General features: G+C 43.3%; 1 protein-coding gene across 1 annotated transcript; it reads right to left on the reverse strand.

Moving 5' to 3' along the window:
• n4bp1 (nedd4 binding protein 1) lies at positions 1-26507 on the reverse strand. Its single transcript, XM_023955975.2, has 12 exons — positions 25967-26507; positions 21399-21626; positions 21123-21296; positions 19228-19730; positions 18170-18503; positions 17762-18085; positions 15214-15437; positions 6066-6196; positions 4595-4691; positions 4363-4470; positions 2131-2232; positions 1-2053 (listed from the first exon to the last, which is right to left on the reverse strand). The coding sequence occupies exons 1-12, from the start codon at positions 26276-26278 to the stop codon at positions 1702-1704; spliced, it is 2889 nt and encodes a 962-aa protein (XP_023811743.1). The 5' UTR covers positions 26279-26507; the 3' UTR covers positions 1-1701.
• Positions 26508-27401: the final 894 nt, after the last annotated feature.

Here is a 27401-nt window from a genome sequence, read left to right on the forward strand (position 1 = left end):
TTTATGGGGAATGCTGCATTTATTACTTTCTCACATACATAAATTCCTTTGTGCACTGTAGCCAAAATGTGTATATTTACAAAAGAAGTATACACAGTTGAACTATCTTACATGGAAAAAAAAATCCTTCAGTAAAACAAATCTAATACAAAAAAAACCTCGTCAAGTTTCTGTGAGAATTTCGACACGGATGCCAAGATTTTGTGTCTGTCAACCCATTTCCAATATTAAATCTGCATTCCGTAAATGGATGCATTTGGAGGGGCAAAACATTTTTTTGGGCTTTAAAAGTTTTATCTTTGAAACCACCATGTTTTTCACAAAACTCCCAAAGCCGAGTCAGCAGAAAGACGGAATTCTTGTAGTGTTCGTTTCGATCAAAAGTCGGACGAGCCGCTTGTGTCGGCGCTCATGACCGCGACGAGTCGACCCTCCTGTGGCGAGTCACTTCAGCTCAGCGCCGGATATCGCCCGCCACACCTGCAGGGTCTGAGCGTTCCTGCCCCAAAAGGGAGCGTTAAATTTGTGTTGTGGTCCATTGAGACCTTAAGAAATCAACAACACATGTTCTCACGTGTGCAATACCTTTTCTAACCACGGCGACCTTTCAGAACAAGAGTCTCAGTAGAATCAGGAAAAAAATGTGGGCGGAGCCACATGGGCTGGCTTCCTGTAATACTAGATTTTGATCAAAGGTGGTTTCTTCCAAAGATGGAAGGTGAAACCCACAGAAGACTTTTTTTTTGCGTCTCAATATGAGCCACAATCTTTGTCACTGTAGATGTTTTGACTGTAAAAAACTGGGATGAAGGTTTTTTCTCTCATCTACTCTTGCCTTCTTTTATCCGACTGAACTTGAAATCTGCCAAACATCCGGCTCCTACAGCAGGTTGTAAGATAATGGCGGTGGGAAAATGTCTCTTTGGGCAACAATGGTGAAGGTTCTGTTTGTGGCGTCGGGCCTGCAGTGAGCGTGACCCCTGGGGGCAGAGAAGGGCATTTCATCTTCATCTTGAATGGACTAAAACCTTTCCACAGAAAAGGGGGATCATCGAAATGCAGATTCCAAAACCTTCCCAGAAAACAAACGGAACGTGTTTGTGAGAAATGAAACTGGCGAGCGCGAGAACTTCAAAGAACCAGGAATTAGAAATGAATAATTTGAAGGAAGAAACGACAGTTTAACTCGAGTCAAGCTGATTTAAAACCAGACAAACCTTAACAAATGCACACAGGGGGCTGCGTCTCTAACAAAAATAAAACACAGGTATTGACAGTTTAGTCAGCCTGAAGACGTCCCTGTGACTCCGCCTTTCGATTTTTGGGGATTCTCTTTATAAACTTTATACAGCTCTTCTCTTCAAAAATTCGTACAAAAAATATCTGAGGCTCTGATGGCGACCTCCGGGCCGCAGCCTCCTTCTCCAACGTCCTGTCAGCGAGCTGGTGTCTCTCCTGGTAATGACGTTTGCTGCTGAATGGATGGGCTGCGGGTCGGCCCGCTCCGCCGCTGCTCAGCTGGACGGCTTTGAAAGCAACGGAGGCAACAGAGATGAAGACGGAGAAGCCAAAAAATACGCTTTGAAAGGAGCAGCTAGTTCTGTCAACAGCCTGTTTTCGATTTGAGGACACGTGTTTGCTTCTTCCCCGCACCGCTGCTGGATGGGGACTGAAATAAATTATGGGGTGGGGTGGGGAGATTTAACCCAACAGCAGCCCGGACAGGGCGTTCAGGTCTCTCATGTACGGGTTGTCACTGAGGATGCGGTCGATGCGCTGCTTGTGGTCCGGGAAGATGTCATACAGTTTTCTTTTAAGCTCGGATGTCTCCCCTGGCGACCGCTGGGGGGGAGGGGACGGGGACGGTGAAGGAGAGCGGCGGGGCGGATGCCATTCGGGGGCCCCAGACTGGGGCCAGTGTGTGGTGGGGTGAGGCGTTAGAGAGGTGGCGGCGCGAGGAGCCGAGTGAAGAGCCTGGACGTAGACGGGCTGCTGCTGCGCCGACGGCCGGAAGTCCGGCGGCTGCAGGGGCGGGGGGGTGGCCGGCGGCCGCCTGGAGGAAGGAAACAGACGGGTGACATGAGGGCGGGTTTGGCATGAGGGCTCTGAAGAAGAGGCGCTGCGGCAAACCTGCTGTCCTTCCTCAGGAAGGCGTCCAGGTGAGGTCCCTTTTTGCCCAGCGGGTCGTCAGGGATCATGAAATGATCCTCCACAAAGGTGAACTGAAGCAACCTGGGAGAACAGGAGATGCTCAAACATATTCTTGTGGTATTTTCCTCATGATGGAGGACGTATACTAAGAGAGCAAAGCTAAAAATAGCTTTTCTGAGTAATTCTTTCTTCAAATCGTTGGGAAACAGGAGCGGACGTAAAAAACCTTATTTGTGACGGGGATAATGTGCTGGGCGGGCCACAGGGTCCATGCTCTGAGCTCTTAGCAACGGTAAAATTGCTTTCACCCCAACAGTCCCGCCCACAACTCAGAGGTGAATTTGTAATAAACTACTGTCGCTCTGCAGAAACTATGTCCCAGAAAACAACAGAGGTTTGTTGATTATACTTAAAAACAGCAAAAAGACCCCTGTGAACACTAACTGATCAAAAGATGATCAGAGTGGGAGTTTAATTTATTTGGTGGATGATGAAAAGTATTTACTGTTCCAAACTACATTTGCAAAGAAAAAGACGGGTGTTGCAAATGATTTTTCGCATCAAGCTTTTGGAAAAAGTTCATTATTTGTTGAGAGCTGCACTTTACTGGAAGGGGTGTGAACCGCCCCTAGAGGGCGACATGTTCCCAGAAATGAAGTCCTAGTGCAGGGGTCGGGAACCTTTTTGGCCAAGAGAGCCATAAACGCCACATATTTTTAAATGTAATTTCGAAAGAGCCATACAATAATGTAGTGTCTCTTTCCCACACTGAGGCATGGAGACTTAACCTCATTTAAGGTTCTTTATTCTGGTTACTGCAGACCGCAACAAACGCCGTAAAATTAATTCAGCAACTCCTGAATCTCTCCTGTCGACACGAGACGAGAGAGAGCGCTTCTACCAACTTTATATTCACCTGCTCCCGCTGCAGCCCTCCCATTTCCCTTATTCGGCCCATAGCTGAACCCCATTGGTCCAAACTACCTAACAACAGGCTGAGCGACAGAACTGAGAGCCAATCAGATCTCTGCTTGATGCCTTCAATGAACCCCAGAACTTTTAACGCGGCCCGACAGCCAAGTTAAACTCAGTCCGCGACAATATGTTTAAAACTAAATATACAAGTGAATGTGTGCATTTGATGTAATTTCAACATTTTTAAAGTACAATAAGTCTGTGGATTATTTTTAATAACATTGTTATGCTATTGCTAATAAATGATGAGTATTTCTCGTGGTAGTTTTGCTGATTGTCTAGTCTGGTTGATACGTGGTGAGTTTCTGCTTCATGCAGGCGTTGAGACTTTAAACGTGATCTTAGGTTGGTCTGAATGTTCTGTAGATGTGACAAAGACTGCTCACATGCAGACGCGGAGCCAAACACACACTCACACGCTGCAGTGAGTGACGGGCATTGGGTTTTACGTTTTTACAATCCCTGCGCGATTCACCTGCTGTCCCCACAACCCCTCACCCCCACCCTCTGCTTTCTCCCTCACACATCCCGTCCCCGCATCTGCGCGCTCTTTCTCAGAGACGGGAGCGCGAACTTTTAGGCACGTCAATTCACAGGTTTCCAGCTGGTACAAACTCTGTGAAATTATAGATAATTGTAAACTTATAGCGCTGGCGCAGATTTCTCTCTCTAAGCACCGCTACTACTGCGCGCCTCTGGCATCGCATCGCGCCCGAGAAGGACTGGTCTAATGATAAAAAAAAAGTATAATTAAAGATTTGTCTGCGAGCCACATGTGACCATCAAAAGAGCCATATATGGCTCGCGAGCCATAGGTTCCCGACCCCTGTCCTAGTGTGACCTCAGTAGGCTGTCACGAAGTAAAACTGATAATATGGAGTACTTTACTCTATATAAACCTATGAACTGAAAGTGAGAACTGCTGCTTTATGTGTGACGTAACTGTGACAGTTTCAATTTATATAACATGTTACCAAAACCCTTCAGTTAAACTTTGATGCACCAACTTTTAAGAGAAAGAGTTGGTAACAAAGGATTTTCTGTGAATTAAAGGTGTTTTTCAAATCTTTACATTTCCTGGATGGTGTCCACAAATGAGCGAGTGATGGAGAAGTTTCCGTGCAAACAAACCTCAGCAAACAGATCATTAACTTTAGTCTGCTGACTCACTGGACTTTGGGGCATCAGAGGGGGCAGCTCGCGGGATTTCCTGGTCCGTGTGCACATTAATCTCACCTCTCCTGAATGATCTTCCTCCAGGTGTCAGACGTTTTGACAAAGTCCCTCAGGTTGTCGTTGGTTACAATGATCCCGTCTGTTTTTTCAGCGAGGTGCAGCAGGAACCTGTAAGGCGGAAACAAAAAATCAGGAAGGGTGTGTGTGGATTAGGGTTTTCCCAGCATTCAGAGCAATGAGCACACGAACACACACGCCTGGAGCCAGAGCGAGTCTGCAGTTCATCATTTACCTGTCATCATGCGACGAGATCCTCTGACCGCAGACTTCCCTGGACGGGGTGAAGGAGAGCAGTCGCAGGTCTTCCAGCTGGTTCAGAAAATGTTGCTCTGAAATAAATGTAGACATTTTCAGTATTCAGAAACATTTTAAATTATATTTCCTTTAAGATACAAGAAGAGCAAACGCTCCTTCACACTGTGGATTTGATCATTTTATGGTTTTCTCTTAAGCAAAATGATGTTGTGGTTTCATAGATTTCTGTGGCTAAAATCATTGATATTATTTGATTAAGCACAAATTCAGCCTTTTGAATCTTTTGAAAGAACCAGAGAAACCATAATGATCTGTTACTGCAAAAACATCCTAAATGAAAGCATCCATGGCTCTCCTACGGCATCTCAGAAGGCTCAAAATGAGAATAAAAAATGTGTTATTCAATAACATGCAGCAGTTTTGTTTGAGTAAATTGGGGTTTTATAATAACCTGCTTTATGACCAAACCTATGGAAAAAAGCCTGAAACGTTCCGTAAAAAACAAACAAACTCTGAAGCAAAACATAGATTATATTGTTACATTTCTTATAATAATCTCATAAAAACCATGTAGTTAAAAAATAAAAAAATTGTATTCACAATACAAAATGTTTTTTTTTTAAACAATATTCCTCCTATTAAGTACTTTTAAAGAGGGGCAAAACAGTCGAGGGTTTTTCGATTCAAAAGATGAGTTTTGGTCGGTACAAATGGTACAAGCGATCGGTACAGAGCTGGGTAGCTCGGTTGGTAAGGTGAGAGACTACCACGCAGGAATCCAGGGTTCGATTCCTGGAGGGGGGGAGGGGAATGAACATTGAGGGCAATTACCATATCAATGGCGGGCACTTAACATCACCCAGTGAGGGCCCTTGGGCAAGACCCTTAACGCTACTGCCTCCTGAACAGGTTTCGGTTGCAGCTCACAGCTCCCTTAGGGGATGGGTCAAATGTGCAGAACAAATTTCCCATTGTGGAATAAATACATATATAATAATTTTGATAAAAAATACAAACTGGGCTGTCGGATCTTCAACGACTGTATGTACAAAACATACACAGAATTCGAGGGACAACTTGCAGAATCAGTGACTGAGATACTTAAATGTCCCAGTGTTTTAATGTTTTTTTGATTGTCTAAGTCTTAGAATGTTTTTATTGTAGCAATGTTTGAATGCGTCTGAGTTGGAAACCGACTGCGGCTGTTTCTTGGACAAAATAAGTTTTTCATCTCAATGGGAATATCCTGGTTAAGTAAAGGTTAATAATAAAATATGAGAGTGCAGTCTATTCATGATGTTTGTCCGTTTTGAGGGGAACGAAAACTGCATGAAAAAAGCTGAACACTGAAGTGGCTGAAGGTGGTGACTGTCAGCGTGCAAACGCAGAGGGTTTCTAACGTTGAGGCTCCGCCGTCCTTCCTCCTGCGTTTACCTGCGTGGACGTACCTGTTGTGAATCGGTCTCTTTTTTGACGCCACTGAGGGACAAACACGGTGATCTCCCTGTGGCCTCTCTTCCAGAATGTCTCCACGGCCAGAGCGATGCCACGACAGGAGAAGAACCGATGAAGGCCATGACTGCAGAGAAGACAGAGAAACGCAGCACCGTGAGGAGGAGGAGGAGGAACTTCTGCCTTTGAAGCAACAACCTTAGCTGAGATACTGATTTAAACAAAAGAAATGTAGAAAAAAAACTAAATGTGAGGGAAATAGCAGTGATGTGACTGCAGATGAGGAGTTTTCCAAAGATAGAAAGAAAACTGACCGTACTTGGTTCAAGAAACAAAGCTTGGTCTTAAATAATGAAAAGATTCAGAAACATGGGGATTTTCTCTCAACCAAAGAATAGAAAGTTAGAAGTGGATGTGCAACGTTCATTCAGCCGCCCAGCGAGCATTTTGCCGTTTGCACAACTCCCAACAGCAGCTCCAAACCCCCCAAAGTGTCCTCAACAGGACTGAGTCTTCTCCAAAGAAGCCAAAATTTCAAATGCAGACCGGTTTGTACGAAGGACCTGCCAAAGACTCCAGAGACGAACAAAAACACACAACTGACAAGTGACCTGTGAGATTCAGAGATGTTTTAGTTTATCCCCTCTGTTACTTTGAAGATTTCAAAGTAATATTTTAAAACTAAAGGCCCGTACACACCGGGACGAATATTCGCCAGGCGTTATTCGCCAGCGTTTTTCGCCACGTCTTTTGTGTTCACACCCAGGCGATTTTCGCTGACGATGAGCGGAGCGAACATGCAATTTCATTCCCTGACATTAGATGGCGCTTAATGTAAACAGAAATACTCCTGTACACAAGGTGGCTCTGCGCAACTTTACGATTCTTAAAGTCACTTTTCACTCAGAAGAAAAGAGCAAGTATTTACGCGCTTGTCAGAATCATACAAAGAAAACATGAATATTTCAAGCATCAGTAGCTCCAACTGGTACTTGCTAAGGGGATATTTTAGAATGTCCGTCATTATTTCTTTGCAGCAGTGTAGACGCTACTTGGCGTCTATTTTCTTCGCTGGTATGTGTGCTCAGCAAGGCAGTTTTGTGTTTGAGCGCCCCCAAGTTGTGTTTTACTGTAACTTCAGAAGCTCCAGACACGTGTGCAAAAGCGCCATTCTCATTGGTCGAGTAGATTTCGACGCGACGCGTCGAAAAAAAAAAACGAACCCGAGGCGTTTTTTTTTTGACGCTTTGGCGCTTGGCGTTTTTTCGCCTCGGTGTGCACACTCACATTGGTGCCCTTTGTTTAGTCACGAGGCGTTAAACGTCGGCGAAAATCGCCGGCGAAATTCGTCCCGGTGTGAACAGGCCTTAAAGAGAATATATGAAGCTTTATCTTGTTTAACTATGAAATCAAAGTTAAAAAAAATTCATGTTGCAGATTCAAGGTAAAATGTTTAAATGTCAACAAAATTCTACATTTCAAGTGAAATAAAACAATTTTAGAGCAGAGTTCTGCTTGTAAGAACATTATTGTGTTTTTTTCGGTCACCACTCAGATGATAGGAAATGTCATTTTGATGACACACAGGGGGCCTGAAGACCCAATCATAAGATAAAAGAAATAAAACCAAATAGGAATCACAAAAAAAAAAAGAGAGCAAACTTCCTTTGGAGAACTCAAACGTGCATCATTTCTATCATCACGGAATTTAGAAAAGAAAGGAACATAAACAACAAGTCATCCAGTGGTCCCCACCAGTCTGTCTACAACACTGCTGGTTCACTGAATGGAACACGACAACAAAAATTATTCTTGACCCAGATTAGCGGCGTTGACGTGGATGCCGCACGTCAGATAGCTGTTGTAGAGCAGAATGGTAGCCAAGGCTGAAAACCACAGAACAACATCAACATCAATCTGCAAAACACATGAAAACTCCCTGAGAGGCTGCGGCTCTGCGAGCAGGAAGCTGCACGCCGCAGCCCCTCAGCAGCCAATCCGCTGGGTCCAAAGCCCTGCCGAGGGGTTTATTTTGGTCTGCGTTTGACAGACTCAGATGTGCTTGTTGACAGTTGAACCTGTTGAGGAAAACGAGGGAAATTGGAAGATAAGAGCTTCCTGTCCTCTGAGCAGCATCGGCTGCACATTCACTTCTGGTCCCCCCCCCCCCCCCCCCCCCCCCCCCATATCATCTGAATCCCCCCTTCGTCAGTGCAGCCCTGGGGTATTATCGCGATCATCAGTCTGGCCCCACAAGACAGCACCTTGTTCTTCATAGTTTGTACTTCTAAAGCTCATGCATCCTCAGAGTCCCTCCCAACCTGAGGCATGTCAACATCAACATTCACATGAAGTTAGACAAATGGCTGATTTCACCACGACTTTCCTAAAAAAAAAAAAATAAAACCCCCCACATACTTCCAAAGGTGTCCCATAGCATTATACTACCACCACCCCGTTTCATTATAGCCAGTTCTTCTGCTTTGTGGCTGTTTTTTGTACTGAACCCTTACTCTTCTACAAAAATGCTAAATAAGTCAAAGCTGAACCTTGATCTCAAGTTTAACAAGGATGTAATCAGGAGTACAGGTATCCTGAACCTTGTTTTCCATTGGCATGAATGGAGACTGACTCTCTCGCTCCTGTTTGTGAACTGACCTGCTGTTTTCCTTTTTAATGAACGTCCAGGAGGAAGTGAAAGTCCTGCTATCTGGTCAAACGTCACGTCTTCTCCAGCATTTGGGAGTATTCACTTTCGGGTCGGTGTTTTGAAAACAATAAAGCTCTGAACACCTCACGCGCAGTCTCTCATTACTTTGAAATGCATCATAAAACATGTAGATTTGAAATGGAAAATACAAGAAAGTGCTTTAAAAATAACTGATTTGTGGAGCTGATGAATTTTTATTTTCTAAGATAGTTAATAGAATTTAGTTCATCTGTGTTTGATTTCTGTTCCTGTTGTCTCATGTTCCTATGCAGAAAGTCACTGGCTTTGTTCTGTTAGAACCTTTCGTGAAGTGCTTTTCTTTTTCTAAAATTAATCAAATGAAAACCTAGCGTGTTAAAAAAACGTGACAAAACCAGCGAGCAAAATGCAGGTCTGTGGTGATCAGTGCTCATCTCGTTCTGACGCTCACCTCATTTCACTTATTTATCTTAAATAACATCAGCAAGTTTGGGGTTTGGAGAATGCATCATGCTTTTGAGCCCAACCTGGATTGTGATTTTAAAAAGCCACGTAAAGTTCACCACTGTCTATACACAGTGAGGTTTTAAACACCAACACTGAAACATGAAAGTTGGAATAAATAAAGGCGTGTTTTTCTCTAGGGATCGATAAAGTTCAGTGCAAGCCCAACAGTATTGTCAATAAAACTGAAGATTAAACAGAAAAAACAAATAAATCAAAAACTGATTACTTTTGCACAGTCAGGATTGCTCTTCATGCAGGTCACCTTAAGGTAACGGACTTAACATTTCATTTTATGGTCGCATTTTCCAGGCGCAGAGTAAGCAGAGGTTACACAGGCTCTCTCAGTGTGGTCAAGTTTCTTTAAACTCGCGGAAGCAGCAGGCAGGGCTGCAGCTCTGCAAACAGACATCCAACTCATTCCACAACAGTTTACTTGAATAAGACGAGCAATAGCAAAAAAAAAAAACTGCTAAAATTCGGTTCTCATCAAACACACGGGTCATTTAGAGAAAAATGCTCTGGTTCTTCTGCAGAAAAGTCCAAAGCGGGAATGCTTCCACCCCCCTGCCTGTTTTCCAGCTCTCCCTGCCCCGTTTGCTGCTGCTGATCATCCATACGATGACCTCATACACCTGATTCAGGTAGTTAGCAGCCAGGAGTGCAGGACCGGAGTCAGCCCGCCCGGAGCTTTGCTAACGCTACATGTGGTGCCAGCAACTGGGCCTTTAGGTACAACACTAAAAAAAACAAAAACAAAAAAAAAAAACCCACAATAAAGTAACAGATTACAGCACTACACAACTACACAGGGCGTGACTCACATAAACTGATGACAACACACTCCGGCACTGACGTGTATTTTTTTTTAATAAAACAGGAAATACTGCAGACCTTTTCTGTTGTAAATATGCTGCAATCTGACAAAATGGTGCCATAACCAATGACCTGAAGGAGTGACAGTGTGGGACGTGGAGTAAAGAGTAGCTGAAAATAAAAACGTGCTGTTTGCACGTTCTATTGTTTCTTTATTATGTTGCACATATCAGCATGCGTGTCGGTACTCTGAGTTTTTGGGTTAAGCAGGGCTGTGGAGGGTCAGACAGGTGTGGTTGCAGTTCCCTTGAGGCTCATGCGGCCACCTTAAGGGGCGTCATGAAAACGAAACATACCATTGTCGTGCAAGCAGTAAGAAAATGGTGAAGTAATTGTAGGTCTGATGTAAGCTACATGCACTTGTGACATACGGCTGATGCTGTAGTACAAGATCTGGAGTTCAGCAGGGAGATACGAACAGGAGGCTGTTGGCAAGCACGACTGGTTTTTGCTGGTTTTCCAGTGCAGGGCCTCCGTCTGCGGATCCTCAAAGGCCGGTCTCCGGAATGACAGGCTGTAGCCATCGGTAGGAGTAATCCACATATCCTTTGATAACTAAGTTGGTGCGATCGCCGAGATGTTCCGGCGGGTTCAATCTCAGAGGGTTTGATGCGGGGGATATTTACAAAGCCATCAAGTGGCAGGAAACGCCACTTCGTCTCCAGCGGCAGGTGAGGAGTAAACCGCAGGTAGAGCGCACCAGGTAGGGAGGAAACGACATCAGAAACGGTGGAAGTTTTTGTGATTGTTCCATAGCAGAAGGCTCCAGATTATTTACAAAGCCACGGATGTTTAGAAGAGTCAGGCGATCATACATAAGTAGTGCCGTCACAGGATAAAAAGCAGAGGTTGATGGCTTGCCACATACAACGGCGCCATCTTGAACCAAAGACAGCCCATATCACCCGTAAAGGCAGTTGGGATTAAGGCAATAGTAGTGAATGACACCCTAGCAGGAGGAGGTAAAATAATATGACATCTCCGTGGTAACCAAAAGAGACAAAGAATCAGAGAAGCTCATTAGTATATAACAGAGGTCGGCAGCTTGTACCTCTCAAAGAGCCATTTGGATCCGTTTCCCACTGAGATGAAAGCACAGGGAGCCGCAACACTAGATGTGTTACAAAAAAACGTTTTTGCCAAAATATCGCGATAGTTCATTTGGCAAAACTTGTCTTGATTCAAAATGCCGGCAGGATATTTGTTTATTTATTTTAATTATTTTTATTCTTTCTGAGCGTGATGTTTCATTTGATCTTTTGTCCATTTTCCACTACCTTGAATAGAGTTTTCTGTCTGTCAAACAACCAGAGTTAAGATGATGGAAACAAATTCACTTTGATGCAGACTCCTTTCTATTTATTTAGTTTTTCTTAAAATCAAGTAAACCCAATAAATTACATTAATTTTATGGACGACAACTATTTTTTATTAGAAAGCAGCTGTTAGTTTGTTTTAGGGCTGCACGATATGAGGAAAACTCGCGATATGCGATATTGGTGATTAATATTGCGATAACGATATGATTTGCGGTATATAAACAAATATCAAACCAACCAAAAACATCATTTCCATCTCAATGCAACAGTATAAAAATTATACTCCAAATGACCCTTGTCGACATAGGAGGCAAACATCAAACATAAAAGGGCTCATTTGATTGATCAACAACGTAAACGGGTCCTTCCGATTGGTTAAATGCATAAAGGGATTTATTTCATTTATTCAATATTTCAAGCTGCCATGAGTTTGTTTTAGCACATTTAACCCTTGTGCTATCTTAGATGACCCCCCCCCCCCCCTTACTTTGACGTGTTCTCCCTACCATGACAAAGGTGGATAAAGGTGGAAAGATTTCATGTAATCTATGGACACCAGTGAAGATCACAAATCATTGAAGAAAAAAGGTTCAGAGCACTGTCTAGTGGGTCTAGATGACCCCACTCCCAATGTTAAAGTGCCTAGGATAGCACAAGGGTCAAGCAACCATTTATTGCGATTTTCGCCGTCTTTTGCCGTATGCATATAGCACAGCTTGATGTCACGATAACAATAAATTTGCGGTATATTGTGCAGGCCTAGTTTGTTTTGCGTCTGGAATCATAAGTGGTTAGTATGAGCCCCGCCCCCCTCCGTAGTTTCCCCCCGCGTGCAACCCCCTCCCCTTCAGCGTGTTCTACACAGACAGCGCAACATACGGTCATCGTAGCAGCACGTTGACAGGATAGTAGGGGGGCCTCGACACAAATTTAGATAATTTTACGCAGAAATGGGTGGTTTTAGTCTAGGGGGGGGAGGCTCTTTCGGGACGCTCTCACAGCTGCAGACACGCCCCCTGCGTGCGTTCAACACAGAGCCGCCAGTTGCTGACCAACAACCAAAGGAAATGCACAAGACTTAAGACATTCAGCTAGTGACCCTTCATTTATGTTTGGTTGGATCTATATTTCCTGTTTGATTTCTGGTAGAGAAAGAAGAATGTTGAAGGAGGAGTTGCTCAAAGCAGGAATCAAGAGGAAATTTTTGATGAGACATCAAAGGAAAAATGAAGCATAGCTTTTCTGTTCTCATTTAGATCCCCGGTATTTTTTTATGTCAAAATTGAAAAATCAGACTGAGTGATTTAAAAAAAAAAAAAAAAGTTTATTTTTACTCGAAAAGGTTTTCTCAGAAACGCCTCCGTCCCTTGATCCCCCGCATCGATAGCACACTCACTGCCCCGCAACAAAGAGATGAGTAAAGTTTTGGTGCGCCCACACAAAGAGGCTGCAGCTGGGTGCACCCACACAATGCCGTGTTTGTGTGTGAGCGGCTGCAGGCATTGATGGGAAGGCTGGCAGCTTCAGAAGCAAAGGTTGAAACGTGCTGCAGGGTCAACAGGTCTGGGAAGTGACACCGTCATGACAGCCATTTGATTCATCATCACATGACATTCAACCTGTTGTCTCTTCACGCCGGCAGCCTGACAAAACCCCTAAATCTGACTCATGACACAACACTGCTGAGGTGAGCGTCATTTAAAATATTTTTAAAAAGTAAGCAAGCAGTGGACAGAGACCAGGCCGTCTGGAGACCACACTGATTCGGAAAATGAAACCAGAAAACTCAAGATCCCAAAACATCTATAGGAGCATCAAGCCGTACAGCTGTTCACAGATTTACACACAACACTGTAGTTTACTCTGCCTTTCCTGCTACACTATATAACAAAAAGTATTCGCACACCCATTCAAATAATCAGAATCAGGTGTCCTAATCACCTGGCCTGGCCATCGAGGGCTGCTCAGAACGGGCTTCTCTCAGAAGCTCAGTCAATTCCAGCGTGGGACTGCCAAACCTGTGCAACAAATCCAGTCGTGAAATTTCCTCGCTCCTAAATATTCCACAGTCAACTGTCGGACGAAATGGAAGAGTTTGGGAACAACAGCAGCTCAGCCACAAAGAGGTTGACCACGTAAACGGATGGAGAGGGGTCAGCAGATGCTGAAGCCCCTAGTGAAAAGAGGTCGCCTACTTTCTGTACAGTCAACTGACACAGAGCACCAAACTTCATGTGACCTTCAGATTAGCCCAAGTCCAGCACGCAGAGAGCTTCATGGATGGGTTTCCATGGCTGAGCAGCTGCACTTTAGCCACTCGGCACCAAGTGTAATGTAAAGCATTGGATGCAGTGGTGTAAAGCACGCCGCCACTGGACTCTAGAGCAGTGGAGACGCCTTCTCTGCTGTGAGGAATCACACTTTGATGGACGGGTCTGGGCTTGGAGGTTGCCAGGACAACGGTGCATTTGGGACTGTATTGTGCCGAGTGTGACGTTTGGTGGAGGAGGAATTATGGTGTGGGGTTGTTTTTCAGGACTTTGTCTTGGCCCCTTAGTGCCAGTGACAGGAACTCTGAATGCTTTAGGATACCAAAACATTTTAGACGATTCCTTGTGGGAAAAGTTTGGAGCTGGCCTCTTCTAGCATGACTGTGCACCAGTGCACAAAGCAAGACCCATAAAAACATGGATGACAGAGTCTGGTGTGGATGAACTTGACTTGCCTGCACAGAGTCCTGACCTGAACCCAACAGAACACCTTTGGGATGAATAAGGGCGGAGACTGAGAGCCAGGCCTTCTCCACCCACATCAGTGTGTGACCTCACCAAGGAATGGTCAAAAATTCCTATAAGCACACTCCTCAACCTTATGGACAGCCTCCCCAGAAGAGTTGAAGCTGTAATAGCTGCAAAAGGTGGACCGACATCATATTGAACTCTATGGGTTAGGAATAGGACGGTATATGTGAGTCGAGGCAGCTGAGTAAATACTTTTGTTAATAAGTGTACATTCAAGAACAACATTCATTCATTTCTAAATATTCCTAAGAAAAGGTTCTTTAAGTCTTTTTTGATTTCATTAGTTTTACTTTTTCCTGGTCAGATGTGCAAGTTAAAGATCTTTTCTTTCCATAACCAAATTTTATATTCCTGTTGCAGCCGAAGTTCCCCTTTTAGGTCACATAAAAAAAAATTGAATCGACTTATATAGTTATATCAACAGACATCAGAGACACAAAGAAAAAACCGTCAGGATTTTCCAGAAATATATTGTCGTCTCCTTTTTGAAAATACATTGCAGCTTTTTATTCACATTCCAAATTATCTTTGAAATAAGATAAATTTCTATTCATTTTCTTTGCAAGATTAATTAATCTAGGGACTCGCTCTCTTTTTAACCTGCAATCGTTACTTTCACACAAAGATGAATAATCTAAGTGAGCAAAAGAGCCTCAACAGAATGTAAACCGAACACAAACCTGCAAAGATTTTAGGAACCTGAACAAAGGTTAAAAAAAATAATCACAAATTTAACCTTTTTCTTTGGTTTCAGCAGAGAGAGAAAACTTTTATGAATGTAAAAATCAAAGTTTTCCTTCAGTAGAATGACACCAAAGACTGAGACTCTGGAATGACTCTCAGGCTGTTCAGCAGAAGATGAAACCCACCCCAGAAGTGTGCTTCACTTCTGGCAAAGTCAGTGTGTGCACCAACGCGCACGCGTGTGTGTCTGTGTGTGTGTGTTCAGACTCACGACATCGCCACATTGCTGCCGTCGATGATGATGTGTCTGAGCTTTGGATCTCCTTGCTCGTTTGGGAGGTTGAGGGTAAAGGGAGTCCTCAGCGACTGATGGAAACGAGCCAAGCCGGTGACGGGGGCGGCAGGGGGGTCATTAGACGGAGGATTCCGAGCCCCCTGAAAACCCACGTGACTGATGGTCTGGTAGGCGGAGCCTTTGTTGTTCGGCTGAGCAGACTGAGGAAGAAAAAAAACAAAGAGAAAAGGTTCAGGACATGAACCAAACGCAAAGAAGGAAGAACAATCTGCATCAGATGCACATTTCACCAAACCCGTCACACAGGCTTTATTCAGCACCAAAAACTAAACCCACTCTACTGCTTTAGTGCTTTGCTACACAACAACTGTTAAATAATCATCTCCTAAAAAGGCTAAGATATTCTGTTTGCAAGACTTCTTGTGCAACACAAATGCACACATTTTGATTTCTCCATGTCTCTTTGACTTTTCTTACCCAGTGGTAGGCCTGCACAATATACCGCAAATTTATCGTTATCGCAATATCAAGCTGTACAATATGCATATCGCAAATGTCAGCAAAAATCGCAATAAATGTTTACATTAAACGTGCTAAAACAATCTTGTGGCAGCTTGAAGCATTTAACGAATCAAATAAATGCATTTATGCATTTGACCAATCGGATGGACCCGTTTACATTGTGGATCAATCAAATGAGCCCTTTTATGTTTGATGTTTGCCTCCTATGTTGACAAGGGTCATTTGGAGTATAATTTTTAAACTGTTGCAGTGAAATGGAAATGATGTTTTTGGTTGGTTTGATATTTGTATATATACCGCAAATTATATCGTTATCGCAATATTGATCACTCATATCGCATATCGCAAGTTTTCCTCATTTCGTGCAGCCCTACCCAGTGGATGAATCTCAGTCTAATTTTCTTACAGCTCAGGTCTGGAATGCATCGTTTTAGATCAGCCCAAATCCTAACACCTCCACCGCTGTGCCTGTCAACTGATATGAGGCTAATGTGTTGCAAGTAGTTGTCCCGTTTCATTTTTGAAAATGTCTAAAATGATATTTTATTTTATTTCTTTTTTTGTGGGGCTGCACGGTGGCGCAGTGGTTAGCGCTCTTGCCTCACAGCAAGAAGGCCCCCGGTTCAAGTCATGAAACAGAACCTCAATGGTGGACCTTTCTGTGTGGAGTTTGCATGTTCTCCCCGTGCATGCGTGGGTTTTCTCCGGGGACTCCAGCTTCCTCCCACCAACCAAAAACATGCTTCATAGGTTAATTGGTTAATCTAAATTGTCCTTAGGTGTGAGTGTGCATGTGTGTGTGATTGTGGCCCTGTGAAAGACTGGTGAACAGGCCAGGGTGTCCCATGCCTTCGCCCATATGTGGCCTGGATAGGCTCTGGCAGCCCCGTGACCCCGAAAGGGAACAAACGGCAGAAGAAGAATGAATGAATAAATGAATGAATTATTTTTGTGGACTTTGAGAAACAACTTCTTTTTAAAATGAGAGTGCTTGATCCATCTTTAGAACGCCCTGAATCCTGTTTGGGGTCACAAGGCTGCTTGAGCCTTCCCCAGCCACTGTTGCAGAGCCAGATATTCACATGCACAAATTAGAGACGCCCAGTTTTTAGACAGGAGGAAGCAGGATTCCCCAGAGAAAACCCACGTGCGCATGGGGAGAACATGCGAACTTCACACAGAAAGGTCCCAGCTGGGGTTCAAACCTGGCAAGAGCATTTACTCATCAAAATTCCCCTGAAAAAGTGACAAAACATCTTTTCTTAACAGTGGATTGAACATTTTGACAATCAATACCCTGAGAAATAATAATTAGCATCTTACTGCTTCTTATCGGATGCCTAAATATAAAAAAATTCACTTACTGAAATTTAGAAAAATCTCAGGTGAAGAGTTCTTGGTTTTCAGTTAACTTTGTCATTTTGATACATTTTTCTAAGTAAAAAATCTTGTGCTTCTAAAAATTTAAAGTCCCACTCTGATAATCTTAATCAACTGTAAAAGCGTTCCCAGTGGTCTTTTAGTTATGATTGTCAATTTTAGCTGAATTTAGAAAAAAAGAAAAAGGTTGTTTCCTTGGACATAATTTCTGCAGAGCAGCAGTAGTTCATCAGAAATTTCCCTTTGAGTTGACTGTTAGCGAGGAGCAGCTCCGCCCCCTTCTCCTCCACATTGCGCAGTGGAACAGTGAGCTTTAAGCCCACCCAGCGTATTCCAGAAAAAGCTCCTTTTCACAAGACATTTCCTCATCTGCTTCTGATTCACAACAACTTAACTACAGAAATGCAAATTTAAACTTTCTTATTATATGTTCGATAATCAGAAAAATGCCACGATAACAGGTTAAAAACACATTTTTGATCTGAATGAATCTTTAAAGTTTCCAGCAGAAACTGTGCGTTTGATGATTGAAAAAGTTTTAGGAAGCAAAAATTACAGTTGAACCTTTTGTGAGTAAAGTTCGTGAAGATTCAAATCTCTCATCCAAACTGGTCAAACTTACGCTCTGTGTTGAAGTGGTGGTGGTGTTCAGCCACTGTGGCGTGTTACGCAGTGCAGTCAAATTCTCCACCATCAATGATCCTCCCAAAGTCTGAGCGCCACAACGGGACATGTAGTCCCTCTGTGAGGCCCCGGCCCCTCCCCGTGCCAGGTAGTCTATCCTTGATCCTGACTGCGAGTCGAGGCGTGAAACGGTCATTGTCCGGGATGTCCTGCTGTCCGCTGTTTTGGTGTTGCGGGTGACATCGTCTTCGTCGTCGATGGTGATGACCTCGTAGCGTCCCGCCCCCCCCTGTGCGCTGGAACTCCTCTTTATGGTGATAGCCTGAACAGAGGAACGTCATGAAAACTTACAGTTGACAGAAAACCCAACAGACCCAGTCGAACAGCAGAAGCAGTGGAGGAAGACCTGCTGGGTGCTGGTCTCGCTGCCGCTGCACTGCCGCCGGTGTCCGAGCCCGTTGCTGTTGCTCCCATGCAGACTCGGTTTAATGTTCTCTTTGGATCGGCCCGGGTCCTCTAGCGTCCTGCCCAGCTCCTTCTCTCTGAAGCGAGAGACTGTGGAGGATGAGGATGACGAGGAAGCATCTGTAGGGTGCACCGAGTTCAGCTGTCGGACTTTGCCCCCGTTCTCACAGCGTTTGGTTTCTTCTACTATCTTTTCCAAAACAAGAAAGGTGTCTTCAGTTTGTCCCGTTGCCTTGACAACACGCTCAACAACTTCCTGCTGGTAACCCATCGTTCTGTGGAGAGTAAACATGAAAGTCAAGAAGCAGGTAAAGTGAATTCTGAATAGGTTAACGCTGGTTTCTGTTATCATTAACTCTGTTCTTATCTGTGAGAATTTTGTCTGGAATTTAAATCTTCATAAAACAAACAGGCCAAAGTGAATTGTTTTTCCAGGTGCTGAAACAAAAACTCGGACAAGTCTTATTGTTGCTACATCATTGAACCAAAACACATTTTTTTAACCTTTGTTCAAACAGAACCTGCTGATAAAATGCTGCCCAAAGACACAAGAGAATTTACTTCTAATTAGAAAATCAAGCTCGTTTCTGCAGAGGATTAACATCTTTCATTATATAAATGCAGTAAAATATTAACACGCAAAAATGTTAAATATCCTTGACTTTTTTTCCCTTTTCTATTAGAGGAAAAATTGCTGAAATGTTTTTAAACTGAACCCATCAGCAACTCTGCTGTCAGACATTGAAATGTTCAAAGAAAACTCTCTCATTGATAGTAATGTTTTTCCCCAAACTTCACATTTGTTACATTTCAGACATAAAATGAGCTTTTTTTTTTTTTTTTTTTAGGAGACTTGCTTTCATTACTGATGTCTGTATTTCTCCAAAATTCAATATATTTTTCTTTTTCATAAAACAAATCAGCAGAGTTGGTTTGTGACAGATTTGCTCGTCATCGTTGGCTGCAGCTCCGGGTTTGTAATTCAGACCAGTACTTCACCTGAAAAAGTTGACCAGGCAGCGCAGGTTGGTTTCTGGGCTCACCGCCTCTGCCTCGTCCCCCTCGGCCTCGCTGGACTCGAGCATTATCGGCCCGGATACTGTGTTTGCTTTAGTGGAGGAGGAAGAGGATGAGGAGGAGAAGGTCAAGGGAGCGGAGGGGGTTTTGGACCGGCAGCTGCTGCCTCCCCGGCCCTCCCTGTCCCTTGGGCGCTCCCGCGTTCTTTCAGGCGACTCCTCCTTCCGTTCTAGAGAGTATTGTCTTTTGGTGTCACGAGTCTCGCTCTCAGATGAGCGCCGTTTGTGCGACGGGCGAGCGCCGTTCATGAGCACAGCCTCGGCGCCAAAACCGATGCCTCCGCCCGGTTTACCGCCCCCACCCACTGCTGCCTTCTCCTCGAAGCTGGTGTCCAGGATGCGGTTGGAGAGCTCCGTGACTGGGGTGCTGCTCTGAGAGCGGTCCTGCTCCACCTCGGCCATGCTGGGGTGCAGCGCCAGGCTGAACTGCAAACACGGGATTCAGAAGAACAAGTCAGTCCAAACTTGCTGTTGTCCCAATAGTTAGTCCTGCTGCAGGAACCGTCCAGGTGCTGCACGGACATCACATCACCTGAATACGCAGTTTTTGCACAGTTAACCTGGAATGATTAGGTAGGATTTAATATTTTTGTGGATTCCCGGCAGTCATGCGCTGATGAAGTTGAAGCTGTAGCTGTCATTTTTTTTCTTCCCAGTGGTGTAGCATACTTCACACATAGGCTACAGCAGCTGCACCGTTTCTAAAAACACACAGTGGCTCTCCAGGAAAATGTTTTATATAAAAGTGCGACAATAAGGTTGATGCCTATAGTAATTAAGAGTACACCAAAGGTCTGCATGCAAGAGCGGACCTAAGCGTTTCTCATTTTGGAAGCTTTTTTGTTGAGGTCAAAACTGAAGCTGCTGCCTTGTTTTCGTCACCAGCAGGTAAGTATTTTTATTTATTTTTTACACTTTTTACCAAAGACACTTGTTTTGGATTAGTTAGGCCACAGATATTTAGAAGCCTTTCAGGTGCTGTGCTTTTGCGTTTTTTGCAATAAAAAGAAGAAAAAGGGAAAAAGGAGTGCAATTTGAAGTGAGGCACCTGTTGCTCAGCTGATTCCTAGTCTACTGTAAAACAACTTTATGAGTAAAGAATAACATCTTTAAGATTACACTTTAAAAATCCCATCAAAGTTGGTCAAAATGAAGACATTAAAGACCCACTCCAATGAAAACTGCGTTTTTGGTATTTTTAACACATTCTTATAGCATTTTTCTCATAATGGAGGACACGTATAAAGAAAATTAAGCCCAAAAGTTAAAGTACAAAAGTTTTTCTTTATTCAAATTGCCGTGAATGAGGAGCAGATGATAAATTCTCTCTAAGAAAGATGTAATTTATGACGAAGAGAATATGCTGGGTGGACCACATTACCCCTATTATGAGCTCTTTCCATTGGGGTTGGGAAGGAGGGGCGGGGTCACTCCATGCCAAGGTTCATGCCCACAACTCAGAGGCAGATTTCTAATGAACTACTGCCGCTCTGCAGAAACTATGTCCTAAAAAACAACAGGTTTTTTAATTTAATTTTAATAGAAAGAAAACTGTAGAACGCTTTTAAAATAGATCAAAAGATGATTAGAGTGGGACTTTAAGAAAATGTATCATCTCAGACGAAATATTTTTTGTGTAAATAAAACTATTTTAAATTTTTTCATTATTATTCTGGCACATATTTTTAGAATTCAAAAGGGCAAAGTGGCATAGTTTCATAAAAGTGAAAAAACGAGGGACTTTTTAAATAAAAAATGAAGGAGCAAATCTCCCTAAAGCCCCCTATTGTCTTTGATATGCCAAAGGGCGTCACCCACCATAGAGCAGGCGTTAGTGCTGGTGGGGCAGTGAGCTAACCCCAGTAACTCTTCCTTCAGCGCGCTGGGCAGCAGAAGCAGCTCCATGGTGTACTTGTCATCACGTTCCTCCACAAAGGACTTGAAGGCCCGTTTGACCGTGGACTCTCTGTCGCTCGGCAGGCTCCTCTTCTCCTGCAGGGCGAACACAGACGGATGTGAGCGCGTGCAAACACGGGGATCATGAAGCCGGGTTTCACGTCCCATCAATGGTGCCGCACAGACCCGGATGCTCACTTGAAAAAGGGCGACAAACTGCTGGACTCTGCTCTGAGCCATCACCACCGGCTCGGCCTGGCCCAGCAGCCGCAGGCAGCCCGGCTCCAGCATCAGAACCTCGGCGCTCGTGTCCCGTATCAGCCGGTCCAGGAAGAGGCCCCGCGCCCCGGCGAAGATGCAGTGCATGTCCACCGGGTAGCGCTCCTCTTTGCGCAGTTCTGGGTCACACAGCCCTCGAATGTACTCCTGTGAGGATCAGACGTGTTTACGGTTTCAGTCCGAGAGAACAAAGGCACCGCACGACAACACAACACTTTCTGACTGCAGGGGCGTCAAAGAGACACGTGCTGAAACTGAAGGCTCGGCACTGATTCAGGGAATCTCCAGGCGGCAGCAAATGTTTGGATGAATCAGCTGCTGGAGGGTGGGGGGGGCAGCACCCTTACTGAGAATCAGCAGCATTTCTTCAGCATGAGTGAGGAAAAATGAAATGACTCAACAGTTACGCAGCATGAGACAATACCGGGTCACACTTGAAAAAAAAAAACGCGAGTCGTAGACCTGCAGGTGTGGCCTCTGAGCTGAAGCAACAAATAGAGGGTGGCCGTAAGCCCCCCCCCCCCCCCCCCCCCCCTACAATGAGCGATTCGCTGAGGAACGCCACTGCAGCTGGAAGTTTGGGACTTTTCTGAAAACCTAAAATAGAACCACTTTCTGCTTCATAGGAAAACTATGGGAGAGATGTTCCTTCTGAAATTTACAAACACACCATAGTTGTTCCAGGAAGAAAAAAAAACTATTTAGAGGTAAACAAATGCTGAAAGGGCTGCTGGAAAACCTACTAATAATGTTTCTGGTTCTAGGAGAAAGCTGTCTTTATAAAATTGAATTCTTGTTTTCATAATCAAACAATTTCTGCATCTTTTTTTGCACATTTTATGAAAGAAATGTATAAAAATGTAGAAATAAATACAAGCATTTTAAAAACATGCCCTTCTGAGTGGAGTTTTTTTAGTCAAAATAGTCAAACTTCACACTTAGAATCTGTTGGAATATTTGCTCATAGTTTATTTTTTATGGATATCTAATAAATCGTCTTGTGGTTATGCTACAGAGCAGATTTTTCTTGGGATCATCTCCACTTCTTTCATTGGCCCCCTTTTGTCTCAAAAAGCGCCTGAATGCGGCCGACCTGTCAGTCAGCCAGTCAGGAAACACTGCAGAGTTTTATCGGGTCATAACATCATAAAAGCAATTCAAGGTTTGGTGTTGGAATGCAGCAGGTTGTTTTTTACGTGTCACCAGATTTCCAGGGATTTCCCACATTTAAGCACTGATTTCTAATGTTGGTTTTCCCGTGCGGTGCTGTCTGATGACTTATGCCGAGATTTCCCAACATCCTGTTTATTTATTTATTTTACTCCATATACGTGTTGAAAAAAAGGAATCCAATTGAGAAATATCCTTAGAGGTGCTTTTTCCCCAACCCTCACGCCCTAGCCTGTGACCTCAAAACTAATCAGATTACTCTTTAACGGTCAACATTTTCATAGTTACATGAAACTGCATTACTCTTCTCTCTACTGCTTCTATTATCTTAATTTATTCCAAACATGTCGCCAGTTAAAAATGAATTTCCAAGAAAATGTAAAGAAATTAAAACAGTGAAGAAGGAAAATGCTAAAAGATTCTTGCTTCTGTTGTGTCACTTCTGAAGTCAGTAATTTCTGATGGCTGAGTGGATTAGAACAGTTTGTAAAGAACAGCTGGATGTGCTTCATAACAGAAACTGAAAGAAAATACTTTTCTTTTCCGACGATGAGAAACTGCAGTAGTGAAACGCGCCACGCAGTGCTGGTAAATTCTGCATGGCACCACATGTCATGATGCTGGAGTGATTTCCCAAACGGATCAAACACTCAAGTAAGTTAATGTTGTCACTCAGGAAGCCCTCTCTGACTCGTGTCATCTTTACCGCAAACTGGTTTAAGATCCGGTAAAATGTGGGCTTTCACTGCTGGCTCGGTCGACTGGCAGAGCAGCTGGTGGCATGCAGATTTTAGGAGATCAGAAAAACACGTGATTCACACGTTTTTAAAGAGTAGAACATTTCAAGGAAGCCATGCGCTCCGCCTCAGCAGAGTCAGACTAAAAATCAAGCCTTGTCTTTTAAGTGGAGAAACTGAGTCAGAGCTGTGGTTCATCATGAGAGCGGCAGCAGAGCTCCACAGGTTCAGCCGGAGAGGATCCGAAATTTCCTCTGAGGCTTTCAAGGGTAACTCAAAACTTCCAGACAATTTCCTCAGGTTGCATACATGACACTCACACCAAGAAACTGTAAAATAAATGATTATTTATGCAGAGAACACACACAGGCCTTAACACCTGAACTAGAGACCTCTCCAAACAGCAAAAGGCTGAAGGGGGGAGGTTTCTGTGGGTAGAACTGATCAAATCAAACTTTTTTAAAGCACTTTTCATATCTCAGTAACTCCAAGCGATTTACAGACAACTGTCAAACGTAAAAAGTTAAAGACTTTTGCACTTCAAAAAGGAAATAAAGGTTAAAGCACACACAATGGTCTTATGATTTTCTTGGGGAGTAAATGTCCTGAGATTCTAATAACAGCTGTTCAGTCTGTCTTCGCTTCACCTCCAGCAGTAGCTGTCCGTCATGGATTTTAAAACTCCACAGAATTTTAAACTGCTTTTTGTATTAAACAGTATAATAACAAAAGCTATATTGAGTTTAGGAACTTAAACCTGTGATGACTGGAATTTTTTTGCTGGTTTCATTTCTCCATTGTGTGTTTTTACATAGCGCCTATGGGCTGGAATAGATGCTTCCAAACCAAAGTGCTGTTGTGTGAGCTTTCAGTGAAAACCCAACTCCATGCATGGACACACAAAACCCTCTACTGTCGAGGGGTTTGTGCACGATTATTGCTTCCAGTGCTGGGGTTACCGTCAAATTTACTCTAGTAACTTTATGGGAAAAAGAGGAAGAGTGGTTTTATTGCATCATTTTTTTTAGAATAACTCAGGAAGCTCTGTAAAGAAGAGTAAAGACTTTTAACGGTGTATTTCAGTCTATACTTGCTTCATTTCATTTTAGTTTGTTTGTACCATTTTGACTGTTCCAAAAAGACATCAATTCAGTGGGAAATACTTTTACTTAATACATTTGTCATTATATTTTAAAATAGCATTTCCACATCCTTTGTTTACGTCCATTATTCCTAAACTTATAGACAATAAATCAGGTATAAACTCAATACTTTGGTTATCATCGCAGATACTCTTCATCTCAAAAAGATTCATTCATGTGTCTCAATGGTCAATGAGTCTACCATATTTGCTATTATTGAGTTCGTAGAGCCACAACTACCAGGAACTTCTTTTGCTTTTAAAGTTTTAATAAATACTGTATCAACAGTCTTTACTTATACTCACACTTCTCCAAGATCACAGTCATTTGGCTTGAAATGAAGATGTAAAGTTCTGATTTAATCCTTTAAAACAATAGTTTCTGTTGTTCAGCAGAAACATCTTTGATAAGCCGATGGTACAATTAGATTAATGAGTAAAGGAAGATATAATAATGGTAACTGTCTCAATCAGAAATACTATTAGTGAGGCAAAAAAATGACTGTTTTTAAAAACTTCACTGCCTGAGTGAGCTGAAAACCAACATCCATACCTTGATGTAAATTAGCAGTTGTTCAGCAATCAGTTCTAGAAGAAACCAGTGGCAAATTGAGCAAAAAAACCAAACCTTGCAGGTTGAATTATCAGAATTTTTCCTCTTAAATCTCTGCTAAGACAAATTTAAATACTATTTCACTTTACTTTTTACATAAAATTTGAATACTTCTGGGTGTTTTATGAGAGAGACCTTTTTTTGGGTGTCATTCATCCAACAGCAGAAAAATATGTTAGAGGTTATGCTAGTTTAATCACTGGAATAATTCAAGTTTGATGAGCGAGTGGCCTTCAAAGGGTCAAAGTTCTGGTTTAGGGTTGGGGAGGTTTGACACTATAAAGTGTTTATTTGAGCCAGAGTGGTTTTATTCAGATCACTGAACTATGGCATACAAATAAACTTAACGGTTTCTACTTTCTTAATTTCGTATGGAACCTAAATTGGCTTTTACAATTACAATAATCGTGCCATTAACCCTGATGCCGTCATACTAGTAACATTTTTGAATGGAAAGGCAGAATTAAATGCAATGTGATGTCATGCCATTTCCTACAATACTTGAGTGTGACTTATGTGGCTACATTAGAGTAAGGACAGCTATGAGCAACTTTACTTTACATTCATTCAAGTGTTTTTGAGACGGGGTTGGGGGTGGATCTGAGAAACATGGCAGACTGATAAAGCGGGGGTCCTGCAGGCCAAAGCGGCTTTTCTTTGAAGTTCTTTATGTGCACTTTTGTGGTGCATGAATGGAGTCAGGCAGACGCAGGACACAGACATGCACCTGCTTTTTTGGAAGGGCAGCCGCGCTGCTAAGCTTTACATTTGTCTCAAAACTATAATAAACGAATGCTGTACCTGGGAAGTGCACGTGGAAGCTCACCTTTGCCTTGGACACGTCCTCCCTGTTACCCCGGAGCTGCAGCCATATCTGCCGTAACGTTTTGCTGCCGTGCGGCTGTCCCGTGTCCAGCAGCCCGATAATGGTGAACGTGACCTTAAAAACCTGTTCCACGCGCGGCTTGGCGCATTTCAGCTCCTCTTCTTTATCCTCCAGGACGGTGAACTCGTCCACGGTGGTGGCGGCCTCCGTCTGCTGCCTTCCGGCGGCCGCGGGGAGCCTGCTGCTCGGCTGCTCGGGGTACGTTAGCTCGGTGACTCGTCGCATCCCAAGGAGGGGCCGCGTTGTTGACATCCCGCCTGTCGGTACGAACCGGCGTTTCTGGCGACGGCGTTTCAAAATTCAACCATCTGGCCACCGTCAGAGGCCCTGGCCGTTTTCATGGTAGACGTGGAGTAAAAGCAGTCCGACAAACACTGCGACGTTTCAGGAGACTCGCGACATGAACGCCGCAACCGCTAGCTCAAACACTCGGAAGACCGGGATGACGTATCCGGAAAGCCCCACAGACTGTGACGTCATCAACACACGACCGAGTTGTAGTTATTTGATAGTAATCTGAGCGTTTGTCCACTGATCATATCAACCACACACACCGATACTGTGAAGTGATCTCTGAGCGGAAACAGCGTCATGTAAACAATACAAACACGCCGCTTGGATTCCACGCTTCAATTGGACTTTTAAAAAGGAGAAAAGGTCTGAAAAGTGAAGAAGGATTTCCTATTGCATTTTAATTACACAAACGATCTGAATAAACATAAAGAACACTTTTTAAATACAATGAACACATGCAGATAATTTACTATTGAGACCCCTGAAGGAATCAGTCTGATGAAAAGATTTGGTTTAAGGAAAAAAAAAGTCTGCTAGTTTAACCTGAAGAAATGCTTATAGAACTGTGCCATTTATTTTCATTTTGGCTGCAAAAACCTATCGAAATTCTTCAAATCATAAGTATGCATTACAAATCATCATTTGTAGCTGACGGATGAAAAGAAATCTAAGAAACAGAAGCAATCGTTTTGGCTGTGTTTTTATGACCCCCCCCCCCCCCCCTTTCTTTAAAGATTAAAAATATGCTATAGCATCAATTAATACTATGGCACAATAAACTATAGTTAAAAACATTAAATTAAGCTTTATTTATAAAGCAAATGTTTAAAAAAAAACATAATGCAAGGCCCCCCCTTCTCCCACGCACCTAACAAAGTTAAACATAAAATTACCATTAAATAAAAACAGGAACAGTAAAAAAAAATTTGTCTTAAAGCTGTAATGAGAAAATTATATTTTTAGGGGTTAATGTCCACCAGCAACTCCAAATGATCCCCTCAATCAGAGCAAACGGTGGACTCTAGACTACGTTCAATCCAAACAATTTACTGGTGAGGAGGTTCCCCATAAGGAAAACATT

The sequence above is a fragment of the Oryzias latipes genome, chromosome 6 (genome assembly GCF_053564925.1).
Source record: "Oryzias latipes strain Hd-rR chromosome 6, Olatipes_Hd-rR_3.1".
Taxonomy (NCBI): Eukaryota; Metazoa; Chordata; class Actinopteri; order Beloniformes; family Adrianichthyidae; genus Oryzias; species Oryzias latipes.

What these genes read in the sequence shown, in the direction of transcription:
- n4bp1 (XM_023955975.2), bottom strand. Translation starts at nt 26,278, where the DNA reads ATGTCAACAACGCGGCCCCTCCTTGGGATGCGACGAGTCACCGAGCTA. An exon ending in AGTTTGTCGCCCTTTTTCAA is followed by an intron (nt 21,297 to 21,398) that starts GTGAGCATCCGG and finishes TTCGCCCTGCAG; the next exon opens with GAGAAGAGGAGCCTGCCGAG. An exon ending in AGGAAGATCATTCAGGAGAG is followed by an intron (nt 2,233 to 4,362) that starts GTGAGATTAATG and finishes CTGTTCTCCCAG; the next exon opens with GTTGCTTCAGTTCACCTTTG.